This window comes from Pundamilia nyererei, unplaced genomic scaffold, assembly GCF_000239375.1.
Source record: "Pundamilia nyererei isolate P.nyererei 1_Seehausen unplaced genomic scaffold, PunNye1.0 scaffold00135, whole genome shotgun sequence".
NCBI lineage: Eukaryota > Metazoa > Chordata > Actinopteri > Cichliformes > Cichlidae > Pundamilia > Pundamilia nyererei.
In genome coordinates, this window is record NW_005187536.1 from 1528304 (window position 1) to 1547708 (window position 19405).

General features: G+C 44.9%; 1 protein-coding gene across 10 annotated transcripts in view; it reads right to left on the reverse strand.

The window, feature by feature from the left end:
• stxbp5l (syntaxin binding protein 5L) overlaps nt 1-19405 on the reverse strand; it is a 130966-nt gene that overhangs the window by 24509 nt on the left and 87052 nt on the right. For 7 of the 10 annotated variants that reach the window (XM_005743763.1, XM_013913512.1, XM_005743760.1 and 4 more), the window contains exons 7-20: nt 18607-18690; nt 16177-16300; nt 13362-13437; nt 12935-13089; nt 12537-12609; nt 11395-11542; nt 9963-10030; nt 9361-9401; nt 7508-7722; nt 7232-7413; nt 6874-6999; nt 4781-4932; nt 2544-2612; nt 1523-1588 (exon numbers count right to left, since the gene is read on the reverse strand). In XM_005743763.1, the coding sequence (XP_005743820.1) occupies nt 1523-1588; nt 2544-2612; nt 4781-4932; nt 6874-6999; nt 7232-7413; nt 7508-7722; nt 9361-9401; nt 9963-10030; nt 11395-11542; nt 12537-12609; nt 12935-13089; nt 13362-13437; nt 16177-16300; nt 18607-18690 (1579 nt within the window). The remainder of the gene's footprint in view (nt 1-1522; nt 1589-2543; nt 2613-4780; nt 4933-6873; nt 7000-7231; nt 7414-7507; nt 7723-9360; nt 9402-9962; nt 10031-11394; nt 11543-12536; nt 12610-12934; nt 13090-13361; nt 13438-16176; nt 16301-18606; nt 18691-19405) is intronic. The other 3 variants (XM_005743764.1, XM_005743762.1, XM_013913510.1) reach the window with 1 other exon arrangement.

The following is a 19405-nucleotide window of genomic DNA, read 5'->3' on the forward strand; positions in this document are numbered from 1 at the left end:
CGACCTGCTACTCATCGCCAGTTGGTTGAGTCACCTACTGTGGCAGCCACGCCCCGTCTGCGCTCCACTCTTCCTTCAAGCCTTGACTCTGTTTCTTTGGGCTCAGGTCTCCGAGCCATCCTCCTCTGGATTCATTGCTCACCTCCTCCAGCGCTGGCTTTTGCATTAAGGAATCATCAACCAGTTGCTTCGCCTGCCTGTCCTCCTGCCATCCCTGACGTTCGTGAAGTGCTCGAGGAACCATTCCTCCCCTCGCACTCACCCTCTCTGGCTTCTCCCACAGAAACACCCCCACCGCCCAAAACTCTCCCACCTGGCCCTGCATGTAAGCCGACTGCACCCCTGTCCTGATTCACCTGCTCCCTTACCTGTTCACTAATCGTTCCTCCCTCTGGTACAGACTCCCACGGCTTCGATCGCAGCTTCTCAGAACAGCGTCCCTCCATGAGCTTCTGATTTTGACCGACCCCTCTGTAAATAAATCTTGTCTATAGTTCTCAGTGAGTGCGCTGAGTCTGCTTTTCGGTCCCGCCTTCGTGCGAATCCCAGTTCATGACAGCTGAGCAGGTACTATGACCAAGTGAACAAACCTTAAACACCGCGGCGAGTCGATCCGAGTAGGTGCTAACGGTGTTGACGACCCAGTTTCAGTCAAGCTTTAGTGGTTGGACGGGCAGTTCATAATCCACTCAGTGACTGCAGGTGATCCTCACCTCCACCACGGGGCTGACAGTTGGTTTGATGCTTGGTCTTCTCCAAATGTGTTGTTCCCGTGCAGCTTTGCAAACCTAAGTTGTGCTGCCACGTCCTTTCTCCTGCAGCCCTTCCATCATTTACCCTGCTGACCTGTAGAGTCTGACGTGTTGTGCTAAAACCTCGGCTTCGACAGGTGCTGACGATCAGCTAACCAGGTGCAGTGATTGGCTGACCTGGCTGCTACTTAAATCCTGTGGTGAACCTTATCACAGGAGTCCAGGTGAAAACTTTCTTCTCGAGTATTTGCTACAAGTAATGATAACATGCCAGCCAATTTACAACTCAAAGAAAAACTTCAAATAAAAATAATGCAGTGTCAATGACACAAAATGAGAATCTAAACCACTCTGATGTTACTGCTGCTCATTAACATGCAGGCTCCATCTCCACTGCAGTCGGCCGTATCAGTGTTAGTGAAAGACAAACATGTCAAAGGAAACGACCGAGCCGATGGAGCACGCAGCGCTCCTTCTTCTTCACCTCTGGGAAACACGGTCACCGCACGACTTCAGACTAAAGGACCAACCAGCTGAGACAAACCCAGCATACTCCACTGAAGGAGTGCCAGCACTTCTCTGAAACAACAGTGAACAGAGTGCCGCTCTCACCACGTGACCACGCTCTGGTGACGAGGTGACCACAGGCTGTAACTCAAGTTTAAACACAAAGCATCCCACCCACAAAGACTCAAAGACATTTGCATTCAGGGAATGAAGGATTGGAGGCTGCAGGTGCGTGTCTGTGTGTGAGTGTGCGAGCAGGTTACCTGAAGTGGGCGACTTGTTCCTCTCCATGTCAATCGACTGCTGGTTGTCAGTGAGTTCAGTAAGGCCTGCAGCAGCCGACAGGAAGAAGAAGCAGCACACGCAGGGTGTCAGATTATTTGAAGCCGGTCATGCAGATTAAGCAGACGTCTGATTGGTAGAAGTCAGCCACGCTAAGCCCAAAGAAAGAGTGCAGCTAGCAACAATGCTTCATCATTACATCATTCCTCCCGAGGTCAGCCTCGAATATTTGCTCTTTGCTTTTTTATCAGGACTCAAAGTGCCTTGATGGGCAGAGTGGCTGATTACTGATGCGACCTGCACTACAGTCAGATTTAACATCTTTTACCAGCTCGCATTAAAATTCAAAAAGCATGTAGTGCAAATCTCATGATGAAGTGGAATAAATATCGAACATACAAACAGCACACACACAAATCCAAACAGGATCATATTCAGTCACATGCAGCAAGCACGAGCCGACATGGAGTCGTCTGTAAAAACTGCCACAAACACTGAGATTTCTAACTCGGCCCTCAAAGCCCGACTGCAGACACGGCCTGTTTGAAGCAGCGTTCATTAAGGACTCATTAACAGCCTCGCAGACTCGTCACAGCTCAAAACACTTTTAATTATTTGTCTTCAGTCAAAGGTTCTACCAAACATTGGTGATGCCGGTAGTTTATGCTGACCTTACAAATGGCTGAAGACACTGAGAGTTAAAATATACATCGCATGGATAATGCATTATTTATAACTGCGCTTGCTCTGCTGTCTCAAAGAAGTGTCTCTTCTTCTGCAAAGGACAGACTGCTGGACATGACTGTAACAGACAAAGCTCTGCAGGTGACGTCTCGCTTCATCCCAGTCATGTCTTTGGTTTGTCCTGGGCTTCGAGTCTGTGTCAGTTCTTGTGGCAATCATCTGTACCAAACATCATGTCCTACTATATCCATCAAAACACCAACCCACACCCCCACACACATACACCGACTCCCCGGCCTTTGGGAAGGCCCGACTTACTCTGATAGGATGTACGGATCCTTTTCTTTGAATCTGAATAAAAGTTAGACAGGCCGCGCATGCAAAACTCTGTCAGGCAGGCCCGCATGCCCACACCAGCAGCCACAGAGTCACCAAAGTAGGAGGGGGAGGAAGGAGTGGTGGAAATGAGGAAGGGGTTTAAAGCGAGGAGAGGTCAAAGAACGGAAGAGCGTAAGTGGGGTGGAGGCAAAGGAAGAATGGCAGTAATGAGAAAAGAGGGGACGTTAGTGAGAGGAATGCATGAGGATAGAGGGAAGGGTGGATGAGGAGGGTGGGGGTGGATGAGGAGGGTGGGGGTGGGGAGAGAGAGGAGGCAGGGGGGGAGAGAAGAACACACAGGCTTAGAGAGGAAAAGAAAGTGAGAGCAAGCAGCAAGTGAGATCGTGTCAGGGAAGGGCACAAGAAATACCCGCGACTCCAGCAAACCCAGAACTGCTGGTGTCACTGGGGTCAGCAGGGAACATGTCATTACCAGCAGCGCAGCATGGAAACCGAGCTCGTTGTCATTTAATCATCTGCATTGTGACATCATTCTGAGAAGTAAATGCCCACATTTGATGGCTGAAAGCTTTCACACTCATACACATGTGTGTGTGATGACGACAGCTAAAGATGTGGTGGGAACAGGAAGCGTTCAGACTGGGCAGCCGGCACCGGCCTTTTGGCGTGCTCTCCAAGTCTGCTGTTGAGCCTTGTGTGAACCGGAGCACAGTAAGTGCCTCAGATCAGCGCAGCACCACCCGCGGCACAGAAAAGGGCATGTTTGCCCGCTTCTATTTTCCCTTCTGTCTCCACATTGATTTTAAAGCGCTCACACAGAAGGTGCAGGGTGCAACAGCATGTGAAAAAATCACCAGAGTATTTTCAGCTCACCTGTGGGAATTACGCAATGAAACGAGCACTTGCTGCAAGTTCTTCTGAAATATTTACCACCGAGTTGGTGCCTGGTCCAAAAAAGAGTCGGCCTCTATTTTACACAGTGATTCCTAAACGGTGGGTCTGAATATCAAGCGCGTTAAATATAATTAAGATGCTTCAGAGGCCGTCAGGAGGAGGGACCAGAAACACCTGTGTGGCTCTTACAGGTCTAAAAACAACAGACTGAGAAATCAAATGACAACATGCATATGATGCCCATGTGGAATGACACGCAACCTGTTAACATGCACTTCATGTCACAGTGCAGCTCTATGACAGGCAGAGATGGGCAGGTGTGTGTTTGTGTGTGACAGACAGAGAGGAAGGACAGAAGATCCAGGCCGTCGTCGTGTTACAGATAGTCTGATGTTACTGTGTCTGCTCTCGTTTCCCCACTCGGACGGTTTTGTCCGAACTTCATCGACTGTGAATGCTAACGATGTGCTAACTGCGAGGCGAATGTCACATTTTCTGTTTCCAGTCAGCTGAGAGGAGTTTAAACACCACCACTTATTCTCACTAGTTTTTAATGCTGTGCCTAAAACGTCAGTTTATTAAAGATGTTTTTATTTCAGCTGGTTTGTATTTTCAGTCCATTAAGCTCTCGAGGTCACTGCAGAACCATCCCGTTCAAAGTTATTACATTACACACTAAACACCTGCATTACAAACAAAGGCTCGATACGTCAAATCCCTGAAATCATTTCAGAAAATCCACTTTAATACATTTTGTTTCCAAGAGTTTTCACATTAAAAGTTTTGGAAGTTAAACTTTGTTCGTAAAATAATAAGAATGCAGTTTGTAAAGTAACACGTTAGAAAACAACAGCAGGCAGAGGCCTGTTTTTAAATTAAAATAGATATTTATATGTTCAATTAATATATATTATATAATAATAAAAGTACTTTGTAATTATAATGTAACTGAATGTAAAATATTATGAAAACTAAGAGTCAGGGCTGAGTAGTGCATACTACCTTACATATGCTCTACTTCCCATCACTGTTAACAGCACCTGAACAGTAATGATTGATCAACAGTAATGATTGATCAACAGTAATGATTGATCAACAGTAATGATTGATCAACAGTAATGATTGATCAACAGTAATGATTGATTAAATATTGAAGGAATATATTGAAACTGTCATATTTGTCACGCACTAGATCAGAAGAGACAGAAAGAGAAGAAGACAGAGGAGCAGAGAAAAGATCAGATTCAGTGTCTGGATGTCGTGATTATGTTGCACACTGAGTATCAGGTGTGTGTGTGTGTGTGTGTGTGTGTGTGTGTTACCTGAGGTGGACTGCCTGTTCCTGCGGGGGGAACGGGTAAGGCGCTGGTAGGGGTCGGTGCTTCCGTACAGATCCAGTGTTGACATACATAATATGACAGTTTTTTGCAAGTAGTCCACCACCGCCAGGCCGTTACAATTCCCGAACGCCAGGCTGGACACGAACACAACGTCAGGAGGGAAGAAACAAGCACATACGCACACACACACACACACACACACACACACACACACACACACACACACACACACAGACATTAGAGTTGTGCCAACTAACATGAAAAACGCTGTCAAATTAAGCATGAATTAAACAGTCTGCTTTTATTCCATGTTTCTAATACTTCCCAGAATTCCCACATGACTGATCGTCACCTGCCGTGCATCATATGGGCTCAAATTGTGGTCATAAATATTTTGCACCTGTAAATCAGTTTTGTATGTGTAAAAGCAGATTTGCGTTTGGAAAAATACGTGTGAAACTCTGCACTCAGGTTTCAAGTTGCAAGTACGAATTTTGACCCTATTTTTCTTCCTTTCATCTGATTGGCCAATGTCACGTCAATCACAAATTCAACTATCCAATCAGAGAACAGGTGGGTTTGGCTGTCGAGGGGTGCTTTATGGAGCTTCAGGTCCTGAGGGAATAAATGCCCTTTTACATGCCAGCCCAGCGTTTTCCTTCATCACTGTGAAGGAAAACAGTCTGTGGTGGTCTCAGTTTGGTGATCTTTGTGTCACAGGTTTACGTGGAATACATTTGAAAAGTAACTTTCCCGACACTGCATATGCTACAATATTGTGAGCACACCACACTTTCACTGACCCGAGCTACAAGGAGTAAAAATGTCCAATGGGAGCACAGCCGGCCCGTGGAAACCATTTGGAACAATCACTGTTAAGAAGCCTCATTAACTTATAAACATCTGGCCTGGACAACACATTCCCAGCAGCTGCAGCTGGACGATACGTTTCTGGGAACCACACGTGGATCGGGCTTTAAGCTGAACCCAGAGGAGACAGAGCTGAGTCCTTATTGTGACATCAGCAGGAAAGCAGGCCGCTGTGCTGAGCACGTCTCTCTGACATCCTGATGTTATTCTGCTCTCACCAATAATCTCAGGAATGTTTTTATATTAGTGCAGCTAAAGGAGGACTGTGTCTGTGTGTGTGCATGTTCTGCTCAGTATGTGAGAAAGGCATCAAAAAGCCGGATAATCAATTGCTGCAATTTCACTTAAGATATGAAAAGCTTCAGAGCAGAGATTCAAATGGTGCGACTGCCTCGACCCGCAGAGAGCTTTTCTGAAAACTCCTCTGTTATTGGTTTCTGCCCATAAAGCTTCTATTCACAGCAAAGCCAGACAAGTGGTCTCAAACCCTGCGAGCTCAGGAAGTCATGCAGCTCCCGTTCGACTTGTTAGTCCACATCCAGTAAGTTACTTTAAAATAACAAAAGCAGGTAGAAGAAGACGATGTGCTCGTGTTTGTTGCCGCTCGTCACTGCGTGCTCTATCCGCTGTTATGGCTACGGTCACAGGACATATGGTGTTTTTCTCAGCTTGGCTCGCAGGTGTTACATTTGTCAAGAAAGCTCGAGAACACATTGAAATAATTTGGTCACGTTACATTAACTGCTGGCAGTAACAGCAAAATTACAAAGCTCACACATGGCCCATTATCATATTTACATCCTCCCGCCAGCCTCACAGTATGATACAGTACAAATACTGCAAAGACCAACTCAATGCTGCACAAAGCGCATATACACAGACCAAGAGCAACTATAAACACATCTGTGTACAGCCGAGCCCTCTTACTGCCACATGCATGTTCTTCTCCTGCTGCATCACTGTTGCTGTTTATAATCTGGCTCTTTTCAGAAAATGAGAGTCAAATGTCCTCGGTCTGTGCAGGTTTGGTTCCCTGCACACTTCACAGCCATGCTTGTGTTGTGCACTGATGCTGTTTTTATTGGTGACGACCAAACATACAGAAATGGATAATACAAGCCTACTGTTTGCTAAATGTTCCTAATTTAGACTCATAGACAGACACAGAGCTGCTCAGGACAGAGGGTTATGCCTCTGAAACTCACAGGCCGTAGGCTGAGTTGATGTCCAGGCTGGTGATCTGCTGTGGAGGTTCACCATCTACCCAGAGGAGCTGGATGACCAACTCTGACTGGTAGCCAGGAGGAACCCGAACCGCCCGGTCCTTCACTCTGAAACAGATGAGCAGCTTTTATCAACAGCTAATGAGGAATGATGTTGGAATGAGGAGTAACGGTCCAATTTACCCTCAAACACCTGGCAGAGCTTAAATACACAACACTGGCATGCACTGTAACGTGCCTCAGCAAGTCATTAGACCATCATACACCACCAGAGTGCTTTTCTTGACTTGACTGTACTTGAAGTCTACTGTGCTGCAGAGACGGAGGACTGTTATCTTACTTGAGGCAGGGGATGCTGTCTTTGATGCCCTCTGGTGTCCTGCTGCCTGGGCTGGCTGGGTGTTGGTGTTGATGGTGCGGTTGGGGTGAGTGGGAGCTGGGCTCTGAGAAGCTGGGATTGTTTTCATTCTCTGATGGAGAGATGACGTCGTCCGAGTCACACTGCAGACGCACCTCTAGAGACTGAAACATGAGAGGAGACTCAGGGAACGTGTCACATCAAGACTGGGCTTCACCTTCAGTCTCCGTACATCACCTGACCACTTTAAGCACTCACCACTATCTGAGTGTTGGCATCATATTTGCTGAAACGATAGAGGATGATGTGAGCTGAGATGCCGACCACGCAGAACATGCGACTCTGAGGGCACCAGCTGACCATCTGAATAGCAAACGGGTCTTCTTCCACCAGCTCGGCGGCGCGGCCCTCGCCTGGCTTTGGCTTCTCGAACACTTTGGAGGTCTTCATCTTGTACAACATCTGCAGCGTGACTGCACAGAGACATCTCAGTTAAAGCACAGTGCAAAGCGTGAAGTAAACGGCCATGTGCACCTGGTGATATCCCGACAGCTTTATGCAGTTTGCCATGTTACATCTTCATATTCTTCACCTTTTAAATTTTATGCACTTTGCACAAATGTCTCGTCTCCACTTGGCAAGGCATTTTCACCCCGTACTGCTGCGATTGGCACAGCTGTACAAATGCATTAGACCAGTAATGTGTCTGGCTGAGAGGAGACTGGTTTGCACCACAGCCTTCTGATTTATTTTCCATTTAAAGCACATAAACAGATGCTGCACCTTTAATAAAGCTGCAGTAGTAGAAACGTGTGCACACAGTAAACCTGGAAGCGTGTGCTGATCAAAGATGGCGGGGATCGTACGAGTCATACCGAGGTCAAACACTCTGAGTCACGACTAAAATAGTCAAAAGACGACTGTTATTTCCACCTGGACTCATTTCTGTCTGGATCAGTGTGGTGGGACGACCACACAGAACACAGCAGGCTTCAATGGCAGCACATCTGACAATCATCTACTAAAATAAATATGAATAATAATAGATTGGATTTATATAGCGCTTTTCAAGGCACCCAAAGCGCTTTACAATACCACTATTCATTCACTCTCGCATTCATACACTGGTGGAGGCAGCTACAGTTGTAGCCACAGCTGCCCTGGGGCAGACTGACAGAAGCGAGGCTGCCATATCGCGCCATCGGCCCCTCTGGCCAACACCAGTAGGCGGTAGGTGAAGTGTCTTGCCCAGGGACACAACGACCAGGACAGAGAGCCCAGGGATCGAACCGGCGACCTTCCGGTTACAGATGCGATTCCCAACCCCCTGAGCCACGGTCGCCCAACCAGCCACAACATCTTCAGCACCTGCCTAATACTGTGCCATTCACCCTGAGCCGTCAGGACATGGACTCCACTACACCCTGAAGGTGTGCTGTGGTATCTGCACCAAAGTCCCACAGATGCTCGACTGGATTGAGATCTGGGGAATCTGGAGGTCAAGTCAACTCCTCAAACTGGTTGTTGTGCTCCTCAAATAGTTCCTCAACCATTTCTGTTTTCAGTGCATTATCCTGCTGAGAGAGACCACAGCCATCGGGGAGCACCTTCTCCATGCATGGGTGTAGATGATGTGGAACAATGCTTGGATAGATGGTACGTCTCAAAGTAACATCCACATGGATGCAGGACCCAAGGTTTCCCAGCAGAGCATCGCTCAAAGCAACTGTCCCCGTTGGCTCGCCTGTGGTTCTCCATGTAAGCGACGCACAATAATCCGTCCACCTATCTGATTCATCAGACCAACCCACCTTTTTCCATTGCTCCATGGTCCATGTCTGATGTTATGTCTGATCGGTTTATATCATATGAACTTTGCTAAATAGATGTACAAAATGCTCTCAGCTGATCTATCATGTGATGAGGAATAAGCGCTGAGATCAGCTGATCTGAAGCTAGTATGTTAGCTGTGGGTGAGTATGATTAGTCTGAACTCTTAGATTATGTCATTAAGCAATTAATGATATCACCCAGGTGATTGATTAACTGTGCTGTGGAACAAATGCATCGCTGCAATGAGAATGCAGGAAAGCTTGGTGCACAGGACTTACTTGCAGATGCGTCCCAAAACTTAATCGATCCGTCAGCATGCCTGAAAAAAAAAAGTATTTAGTATGAAATTAATGACAACAAGTAAAACTTCCAACCTTCCCACTCACTTTTAGTCTAATTAGTCGTGTTCATGATTATTACCTCAGTAAATTTATCGCTGCATTTTTAAAACATCACACTGTTCATGAATCTGCAGCTCACCCGTCTTGTGGCTCACAGAGCTACAAAGTGAAGCTGGGTTCCTACTTCGTGAGAACTTGAGCATTTTTAGGTGTTTCCCGCTGTGCTTTCAGCAGTGAAACGTCTCCACGTCGACCTCAAAGGGCCGGACTGCCACTGATATCTGTGAGTGTTACCCAGAAGCAAACGCCACCCAGCGAGCAAGCTTCAGAGCAGGTTAACATCTCTGACAAAGGGAGCCTGCTCTCTGCTGGGGCTGGCACAGATAGAAATCAAATCTACGCAGCGCTATAAATGTAGAAAAACCCACAGTCGGTGGTTCTGTCACCGTGGCGTGAGACACGGCTCAACTGTCCTTTTAAATGTGACGGGTGGTGTTAAAGAGGGGTCATCAGTATTCCTGTCAGCATTTCTAACTCACCCTGTGATGATGATCTCTGGATAAGTGTGGGAGCCTAATGTCCACGTCCCTCCACTGATTGGCCACTCCTGACAAAATAATCACAGCAGCACTGATTATTTTAAACACCTGGCACATTACCCTTTCTTTCTGTCCCATTGTACCCTCGCTTTTCCTTTTGTTCTAAAACACAGGCTGTCATCCTCAAATACAAAACCAAATTGATTAAAAGTGATACGTGTGCTAATGATTACCTATAATTTAAAAAGTTCAACAGCAATTATTTTAGAAAGATGATTTTACATGACACATTATGAATAAAACTCCCTTCAAAGACCAGGATATACCAAAGAACCGAAGCGCAGACACACAACTCTATACATATTTATACATCAGTTCTAGCATTGTATTTTCCGCACAATAAGGCGCACTTAAAATCCTTTAATTTTTTCAAATGATGAATTCTGAACGTGCTCACTGACCTTGAACCGATTTTATGTGCTACACGGCGCTCAAAAATCTGTCAAAAATGTTTTAGTGCGACTTTGCTAAGCTACGAAGCCACCGCGTGATGGATTGTTGGAGCATTACAGCTACTGTAGTCAGGAGCCTCACGGAGTAATCTGGGTCCTAAACTCCGTCATTTTCAGGTCCCAAAGTCAAACGAACACTGCAGCATCACTGAGAGTTAAAAAACTGTCTAAATTCTTTAACCTTTAATGAAATGATCAGTGTTGCTGCTTTACCAGGTGTAACAATTAAGTTTAACATCCAGGCATCCATGAAAACAGGATTTATTACATTTAATGGAGTTAGAAGTTAGCAGGAAGTTAGCTCGCTAGTTAGCTAAACATGATATAGCATGTTCTGACTGAGAGATTTCTGAAAAATTCAAACGTACAGCTCTGTTATCACTTCCAACATAAATGAAGACAGGAAACTAAACAGCAGTGACGTTTGTAGGGTTACTGAATTCGGGCTAGCTGGGATATAATGATGTGCTACTTGACCGCTAGCGACACAGCTATGTTAGCATAGCATAAACACAGTGAAGCTGGAGGATGAACGCTAACTTTTTTCCACTTGATAAAAGTTAACATGAGGGTTCCTGATGGTTAGGGACAAATGCAATCGCATGGCAGGATGCTGTAAAGGACCAAACTTCAGTCAGGAGAACAACTGAGATAATCCATCCACAATACGAGGTTAGTCATTCATATACTGCTACAACATGGGAATAGAGCCGCTGCCAGAGAATTCAACAGTAATGAATCAATGGTACAGAAGTGGAGGAAGCAAGAATGACCTGAGTAAAGTTTGACTTATTTGACTGTTTTGTTTCGCTTAATGCACCTTATGGTCTGAAAATACGGTATGCGAGAATTACGTAACACAAGAAAATCCTCCCAACATGGATCTGCACAGCAAAGGCCGTACTCTTCCCCTCCTTTACCTTCTGGCTGTAGCCAGTCTTCTTGTGTTTCGCTCCTATGGAGTAGAGGATGGGGATGATGTCTGGTGGACAGTCTGCGAAATAGGCCGTGCAGGTCACTGGTGACTCATGGATGTCCATGGGATACGGGTTCTCAAAGACGGGGTAGCTGCAACAGGCAAGTACACAACGTGGTATATAGTAGACCTATGAACATGAAGCTATTCAGAATTATTCCTCAGCTAATCGAAAAGAATAATTCCAGTTGGTCCTCCCATGGAGCCCACAGGAAGTGGACACGTTCAAAGGTCTGGATTCTTTATCTGTTCTCTAAGCAATAAAAATTGAATGTGCCAATGACTCTAGCTTCATCTGCTTTATTGCCGATACAGTAAGATAAGAGCGACTGGTTCTTCTATGCACACATTAAAGTGTCACTAAAAGATGTAGAGGGGTGTTTCTGCAGAGCTCCAAATTCATGCCACTCCTTACTTATAATGAAGCATTTAAATACAATTAACCTGATTTACTTATAATGAACAATTTAAACACAATTAGCTCCTAATCAATGAGCTCAAAGACAATCTGGACATGTTTAAACTACTTTAGGTGTTATCAGGAGACATTTATATCTAACAGCTGTAATTAGCTAACCTAATTAACCAGGAAACTTCATTTATACCCGAGCGTTTTGCTACTCCTCAAATGTATGCCTAGCCTAGCCTTGGGTGTTAATCTGTCAGGACATCATCGCCGCGTCCAGCTTCAATCTTTTATAACAATGATAGCGAGTTAAATCTACCCACAGAACATTGAGCTGTGCTTGTTCAAAGGATAACATCTTTGGCAGTTTTTACACAGGATCTTATCAGACCTCTGAAATCACAACAAAAGCACTGAACTGTTTCCCTTCAAGACACTGAGCTGCTGAGAGCAACTTTCTGATAGATCGATACAATTAATCCACAAAAGTCCTGAAATTAGGATAGTCCACATATGCTTATGGTCATACAGCATTATATGCTGATATCTCTCTGAACTACAGCTGCTTTCACTTTGTTGCTGAATGTAAGAACAGTTTCACTCTCTGAGTGATATTCTTGCACACGCGATGGTGTGATTCTGATATATGATGTCTAACTGTATGATTCACAGTGACGTACTTGCTCTGTGTTAGATCCACCACGATTAAGTCTTTCTCCAGAAGCACGACCACAGCGTAAGGCTCCTGGACCTCTGTGAAGGCCGAATGCAAACAGAAAGATGGAGAGGTAATGCTAGTTACCACGACAACATCAAGGAGGGATGCAAATTTAAAATCAGCTGAAATTCATATAAAAATGACTCAACGTCAGTCGGTGGTAACACTTGGTGAGTTTTAAGGAAGCGTGCTCTTGTGATTTCCACATTATGACAGGATTACAGGAGAAGCCGATGGCACCGAGCGGGTGAAAAAACCCCCCGTGGCTGAAAACCACATTTCTCTGAAAGGCTTCAAACTCACTGAAGCGAGACCACAAAAAGGGACACAGCTCTTATAATTGAATCGGTACGCCCTTACCGTTGTTGTAAGGAGTCTCGCACAGCACCATGAACTCTACTATGGGGTAATCCATCTCCAGCACAGTGATGGCCTTGCCGTGCATGATCGTCAGTGCCGGCCGTCGTCCCGCCTTGTCATATGAAAGACCCCCAGAGAAGATAACAAAAGGCTCACTGTTGTGAAGGAAGAGAAGGGATTTAGAGATGCTCACCTCGACAAAGCAGAAAGAAAGAATGAGTAACAAGTAAAATGAAACACGCTCTTGTTTCAAATCGAATTAAACGCCAGTGATCGATGAAATAAGTGACGCATACACAACGGTTGTTTGTTCCTGTGAGGACTCAAAAGAAATCTTTAAATCTCATCTCAGAGGTTAATATCAATAAAAAAAAATGCGGCGCTACGTCTGTGCAATCAGGAAATGAAATGTTTAAGACACACGCACCTGTTCCTGCAGGTCTTGTATTCCACTTTGAGAATAGGTTTGCACGACTCCTTCCTCGCATCCTTCTGTATCTTTCCTGCATCAGAGGAAAAGCAAAGGAAGAGCAACATGTACAGATTAAATTATAGTTTCATAATAAGATGAGAAGATGTAAGAAGAAAAGCTGTTGTTCACCTGTTGTTACGTTCATGTTTTTCCCTCTTTTAAGCTATTTGGAGTTGCTACCTGCTGCTTTGTCAAAGTGACCAATGCACGGCTCTACACTGTGTTCATAATGTTACACAATGTGAGCACAATCAGGACATAGTGCGCCACAGGAACCCCCTTGAAGGATCAAATTTAGTCTCATTTCCAACTGGAGTTTTGTGTGTTTGCTGTGTTTCCAGGTCCTCTCTTCACTGAATGACAGTCCATTATCAAAGTTAGCGTATTAAAGGGAGTAATTCATGCTTCTCATATTAACATCTTTGAAGAGAAGGTCTCCTAGCTTGGAGGCAGTGAAACCTACCTTTCAACAAAGGCTCAGCACTTTCTGAACAAATGAAAGAAACATCATTTCTAAACTGTTGGAGCTCTGCTGCAGCATCTTTTATTGAACACAATAAAAGGAATCATTTTAAGTGTACCTGGATTCTCTGAGAACAACTCGTCCTGTCGCAGATTTCTTCACATCATCATTATGAAAAGTGGCTATAAAAAGGTCATTTTGGTGCCCTTATGTACAGGAAATTGTGCTTAAAACAGACAAAGTGTTGGCTGTAAAAAGTGAGAAACTTCTGATAGTTTAGTTAAAACACTACGCTGGCCAAAAAACTAAAACTTCTGGTTAATGGTGCACTGCAACAGCCCTGGCCTGCTGAGACCGGCTCCTTTAATTGGATACACCGTTAAGAAAATGGACGGATGGTTTCTGAACTATGCTCACCTATCCAGGTACAATGCTCATTACCTACATGTCACTGACACGATTGTAGCTGAGAAACACAAAAGGCAAAGAAAGCCCCAGTCGTCACCGAGCTCTGCATCAAGCAACAGCTCAGCAGGTAAGTAAATGATGGAAAGCCAAACACACGCGTAACATCTGTGGTTAAGTATTTACAGCACTGTGCTAATCGCTAATTTAAATAAGCTAAAATTTGTGAGCATATTTGGCAGCTACAGCAGTAAATTTTATAAATAAATAACAAGATGATGGATTTTTGCCTGACTGTGACGAAGTCGACTCAGCTGTGTGACAGAGGGAACAATGGCGAGTGATAACAGGTATGCAGAGGTTAGCCTGGAGTGTTAGAGGGGCAGTGTGACATGTTCAGGTTCAGACATGAACAGCAGTTTCATGCTTGGAAGAAGACAAACATCCATAATTCTCTACCAGAAGTCGATTCTGACATTTAAAAGATGTTCAAACTAAATACTGAATCAGAGTCATTCAGAGTCTTTGTATGGATCTGCATAGGCAGCATGCTAATGCTAATCTAGCCTAGAAGAAGCCAGCGGCTGCTTTTTAACTTTCTTTGTTGTCAGTTTGTGTTCAAATGCAAAACCTAAAAGAAAGACGTGTCCTCATTAGGAATTTGTGTCAGTGTGTGGGAACGTAGCCTTGGGTTTACAGAGTTAATTGATAATTATGAGATAATGAATTTCAGGTCATATTAACATGAAAGTAACAAGTTCTCTGATGGGTAATTAAGTAACATACTCCATTACCTCTAAGGAAAGTAACAAGTAATAAGTAATGCATTACAAATTATTAGTAACTTATTGTCATATTGAAGGAAAACAAACACATAATAAAATCAAACTGGTTTTGATTTCTGGAAGTAAAGTACGTTTCCTTACAGAGGTCACAGATAGGTGCTAACTAAGCTAATAGCGCTCTGCTAGTTTTGAGCTATTTCAAATCACTCAGCTGGACATGTTTGTGATATCGGAGCATTTTGGAGTATATTTAATCCAATTCTTTGATAACTAAGATGCTGCTCTGCTGTGAGCTCAGTGAAGTTTGTTGCTTACCACACACTCAGACTATGGACACACCATGTTAGTCACGTTAGCTAGCATTAGCTCAGTTAGCACTCCTTCCCCTCACCTAGCCTGCTACTAAAAGCCCGAGGTGCTGCAGTCGAGCCGTTTAAATGCTGAATTTTAAACCCTCACAGTTTTTAACTCATTTATTTATAACTAAAAACGTCCGACTATATCATTCTCAGCAAATAACATTTTAACTGTTTACTCTTCTTCAGCTTTATGTTCTTAGTTGACCTCTACTCATTTTCATGCCTCCCTTTCCTCTTCCTCCCGTTTTCGCCCTGAGTGACACTAAATATCTGACAAATAAACGATCTGCTGGAATTCAGCTGCGCCCCCCTCCCCGTCAGCCACATCCTGCCTGCTTTTTGCTTTGTGATTTTGCCTGAGATTACAGCTCACAGCAAGAAAACACAAATCTGACGAGTTCGGTCGGCCCTGCATGAGAGGAAGCCGTAGGGAGACACGGCAGAAGAGGAGGCAGATTTCACCGAGTGTGGAAATCAAAACGAAGCAGCAGCGAAACACCGCACATACGACAATCACTGCTGGATACAGCACAGTCTACCCTAAATGTGCAGGTAACCGAACATGAATGTTGGTGAATGAGACTGAACGGTGGCTGGTTACACTGAGAAAAGCAAAGACATAACCACGAGCTGCTCGGCAAATCAGATGACAGCATATGGTCCACAGAGGTTTGTTTACGGTCTATGATATTCAGATCTATACAAAGAGTATAGACCCAGGATTTGTCTCTGGGATTATGAGAGTGTGTGTGTCTCACCGTGAGGGAAGGTGACCTGGAATGGCTTGGTGGTGTTTCTGAGGTTCCACAGCGTCAGGCTGCCGTCCGAGTGACTGCACATGAACTGCTTCCCTTCGTGATGCCAGCTGACAGAGTGGATGGCCTGCACCGATCACACAGAGTCAGTGTTTCTCTCAAAGTCATAAAGCACTTCAAGTGAATCATTGTGTCATGCAGTGCCATGAGAAAGAAGCCTGATTGGGGAAGAGGAACCAGGAGTCCTGCAGCAGACCCCACACGACGCCAAGCTCGGCGAGCGGCTGAGACCAAAGTCCACCGAAGAACTGAAGCAAGTTCAAATGAACTGTAACAACCTACCAAACAGCCAAACCGAAACTGCACACAGGAGAAATTGAGCCGATTCAGAAGTGAAACGTGATGACACACGACACTGATTCTTACAGCATTTAGCTTTAGGCCAGATCTGGAATAAAACCTCGTTGGTATCGTTGTTGAATCCGTCCTCACGTAGTGTCAGTGCCCTGCTACGCTTCAAATGAAATATGAGACAAAGGACGAAGATAATAATCCTTCAAAACTGGTGAGCACATAACAAAGTGCTTCTCTCTGCGGATGGTAATTGACACTTTTGTCCAAATACAATGGAGAAAAATACAACTGACAAGATTGTTTCATACAAAGGCAGACCACATTTTCCCCGTGGAGCTCTATCAAACACACGCCTATTAAAAACACAACAATGATGTTCATCTGACAGCTTTGGTGTCCACACAGAAGAGCAAAAACGCTTCTGCAGCATGCGACACACGGTGATACGTATGTGATTCTACTCAGTGATGCCACAGCTACCACACCTTAGCTGTACAGGTAAAAAACGTCACGCAAGCCAAAACAGCAAAGTCGTTTTCCTGGTATCGCTCTGCGCTCAGCACGTCTGCCGCTGTTCTTCAGAAGACCTCGCTGGGTAATCTTTGGCTTCTTAAAAACATTATTCACAGTTATTCATGTCAAAGCCACAGAGGTCACGGCCCCGTCAGCAGCAGAAAAACAGTCTGGATAATCCCGCAGATGTTTGGCCTGACATTGTTCCAAATTAACCTTTTCTCTTTCGCACACTGAAGCTGAGCGAGCTTATTCAGGAGGCTTTTGTTAGAGCCGTGCACTCATCAGTCCTAACGTGGTCGTTATTGTGGTAATCACAGTAAACTGAATTTTCTCAGATGGCAGCAGAAAATGCTTAAAGCCGGGGGTAGGCTGCGTTTTTCCCCTCGTCATCAGACGGAGAAACATCTATAATAACCTTTCAGCGACTCGATGCTGGAACGAGGCTTTAGAAAAGGCAGCCAGCGATGGAGATCGATAGCAGGTCCTTTCACACCAGATAGGAGTTTATGAAGTGTTATAGAAGAAAAAGTGCATTTAACCACAGAGACACGGAGGCGCAGTAGGACTGGGTGTAAATACAGAGCAAAACCAAATGTCAGTATTATTTATGAAGAGCTGACAGCTTAAAGTTCGTACTTTTCTTTGTCCTTTAAATCACATTCAGATCCACAAAGGAAGCTCATGAGCGTGAGTGTTACTGTTCACAGGAGAAGGAGGACGTAAGAGGTGGCAGCAGATGTGCTGATGGTGCGTATGTTTGAAGACACACGAGTTAATGACCTGTTAATGAAAGACGTTTGAATATTACATGAAAATATAGTTTTGTGTGTAACTTTTCAGCGTGCACTGTGATGAAACGTTTTCTCCCTGGATGCTGAAAGCTGCAGCACCTTTGGCTGAGTACAGACCGTGTAACCTAACACACCTGTCTGACATGACGCGTTTACGCTCTGCTGGTCTCTGGGTGCCAGCGTTGTCGTCTGTTCCAGCTGACAGTGCTGTGCAAGCTGCCCGAGGCTGCCTGGACCGGCGTAAGCGTTCCCGGGTCCTCTAATGACTGCTTCTTCAAAGAGCAGTAATTGGTTTGGCAGGCAGCTTTTCATAACAAACACCTTGTTAAAAATGAGAAAAGTTGCTGCCGCTCTGAGATGAAAACTTGAGGGTAACTTGAAGAGAGCGCTGAGAGTCAATGTTGAAGCACTTCCTGTTTCACCTGAAGAACCTGTAACACTTCAGTGTCACATGTTTTTATTCAGGTCTGTATGTAAAAAAGAAAACTCGACATGTCTCTGCAGGGCTTTGATGTCATAAACAAGCTGAACGTTCCCACTCGTGCACCCCCCTCTGGGACTCATTTCCAATTTGTTTTTAAAGCAATTTGTTCTTCATTCCTCTCAATTTTGCCAGATTCTTGTACATATCCTGCCTCCTGCTGCTATAATCAGGCATCCGCACAGAGACAGCTAAAATGAAACTACAGTTTGATTATTAAACAAACAAACACAGAGGCCACAGCAGACGTAGAAAGAGGGCAGACAGAAAGGCTTCACCTATCAAACTCACCTCATCGTAGTAGATCCTGAAGTCAGCCTTCTTGCCCCGGAGGTCCCACTGCACGATCGTCCCGCTCTCAAACCCTATAAGCAGCTGCAGACACGAGGACAGAGGAGACTGTTCATAATAAAAACATGCACGAGGTCTGTGCTCAGTGTGATGATGATGATGATGATGGTCGGCTATTTATGTTTTAACCATTATTTATTGACTCAGTGCCAGTAGAGTAAAACAGGACAGCAGCCTCCTCCTAACTTGTTACCCAGTGATTAAACTGGATTTTTTCACACTGAGCGGCTGATTGTGAGCAACCAGCTGGTTTCCCAGAGGCTGAGCGTGCAACACCTGCAGCTTGTGTGACCACAAGCTGATTGCACAGCTCACCTGGTGGGAGGACCACCAGCCTTCAGACTGACCGTCGTCACTGTCAGACAGAAGGTTTTAGCAGACAGACAGGTTGCCAACATGGTGAAATCAGCCCGAGTCAATCAGTGCTGATGAGTGTGAGTCATTGGCAAAGTGTCTGTTTGCAGTAGGAGACTGGACTCAGTCGCTGGTTGCATTCTGGATATAGTCCTGTACAAACATGGTTGCCAGGTGCTTGTGTTATTCTGCAGTCAGATTGTTTCCTGCAGCAACTATGTCACCATGTGAGGAAGGTTTGTTTCTGTGCCAAATCTATGAAGTTCTGGCTGATCTCTGAATGTAAGCAGGTAAATTGTAGGTGGACAGCAGCAGATTGGCCACACTTGATCCTCTGGTATCTAGGGCTGCCACGATTAGTCGACTATCAAAATCGTCGACGACT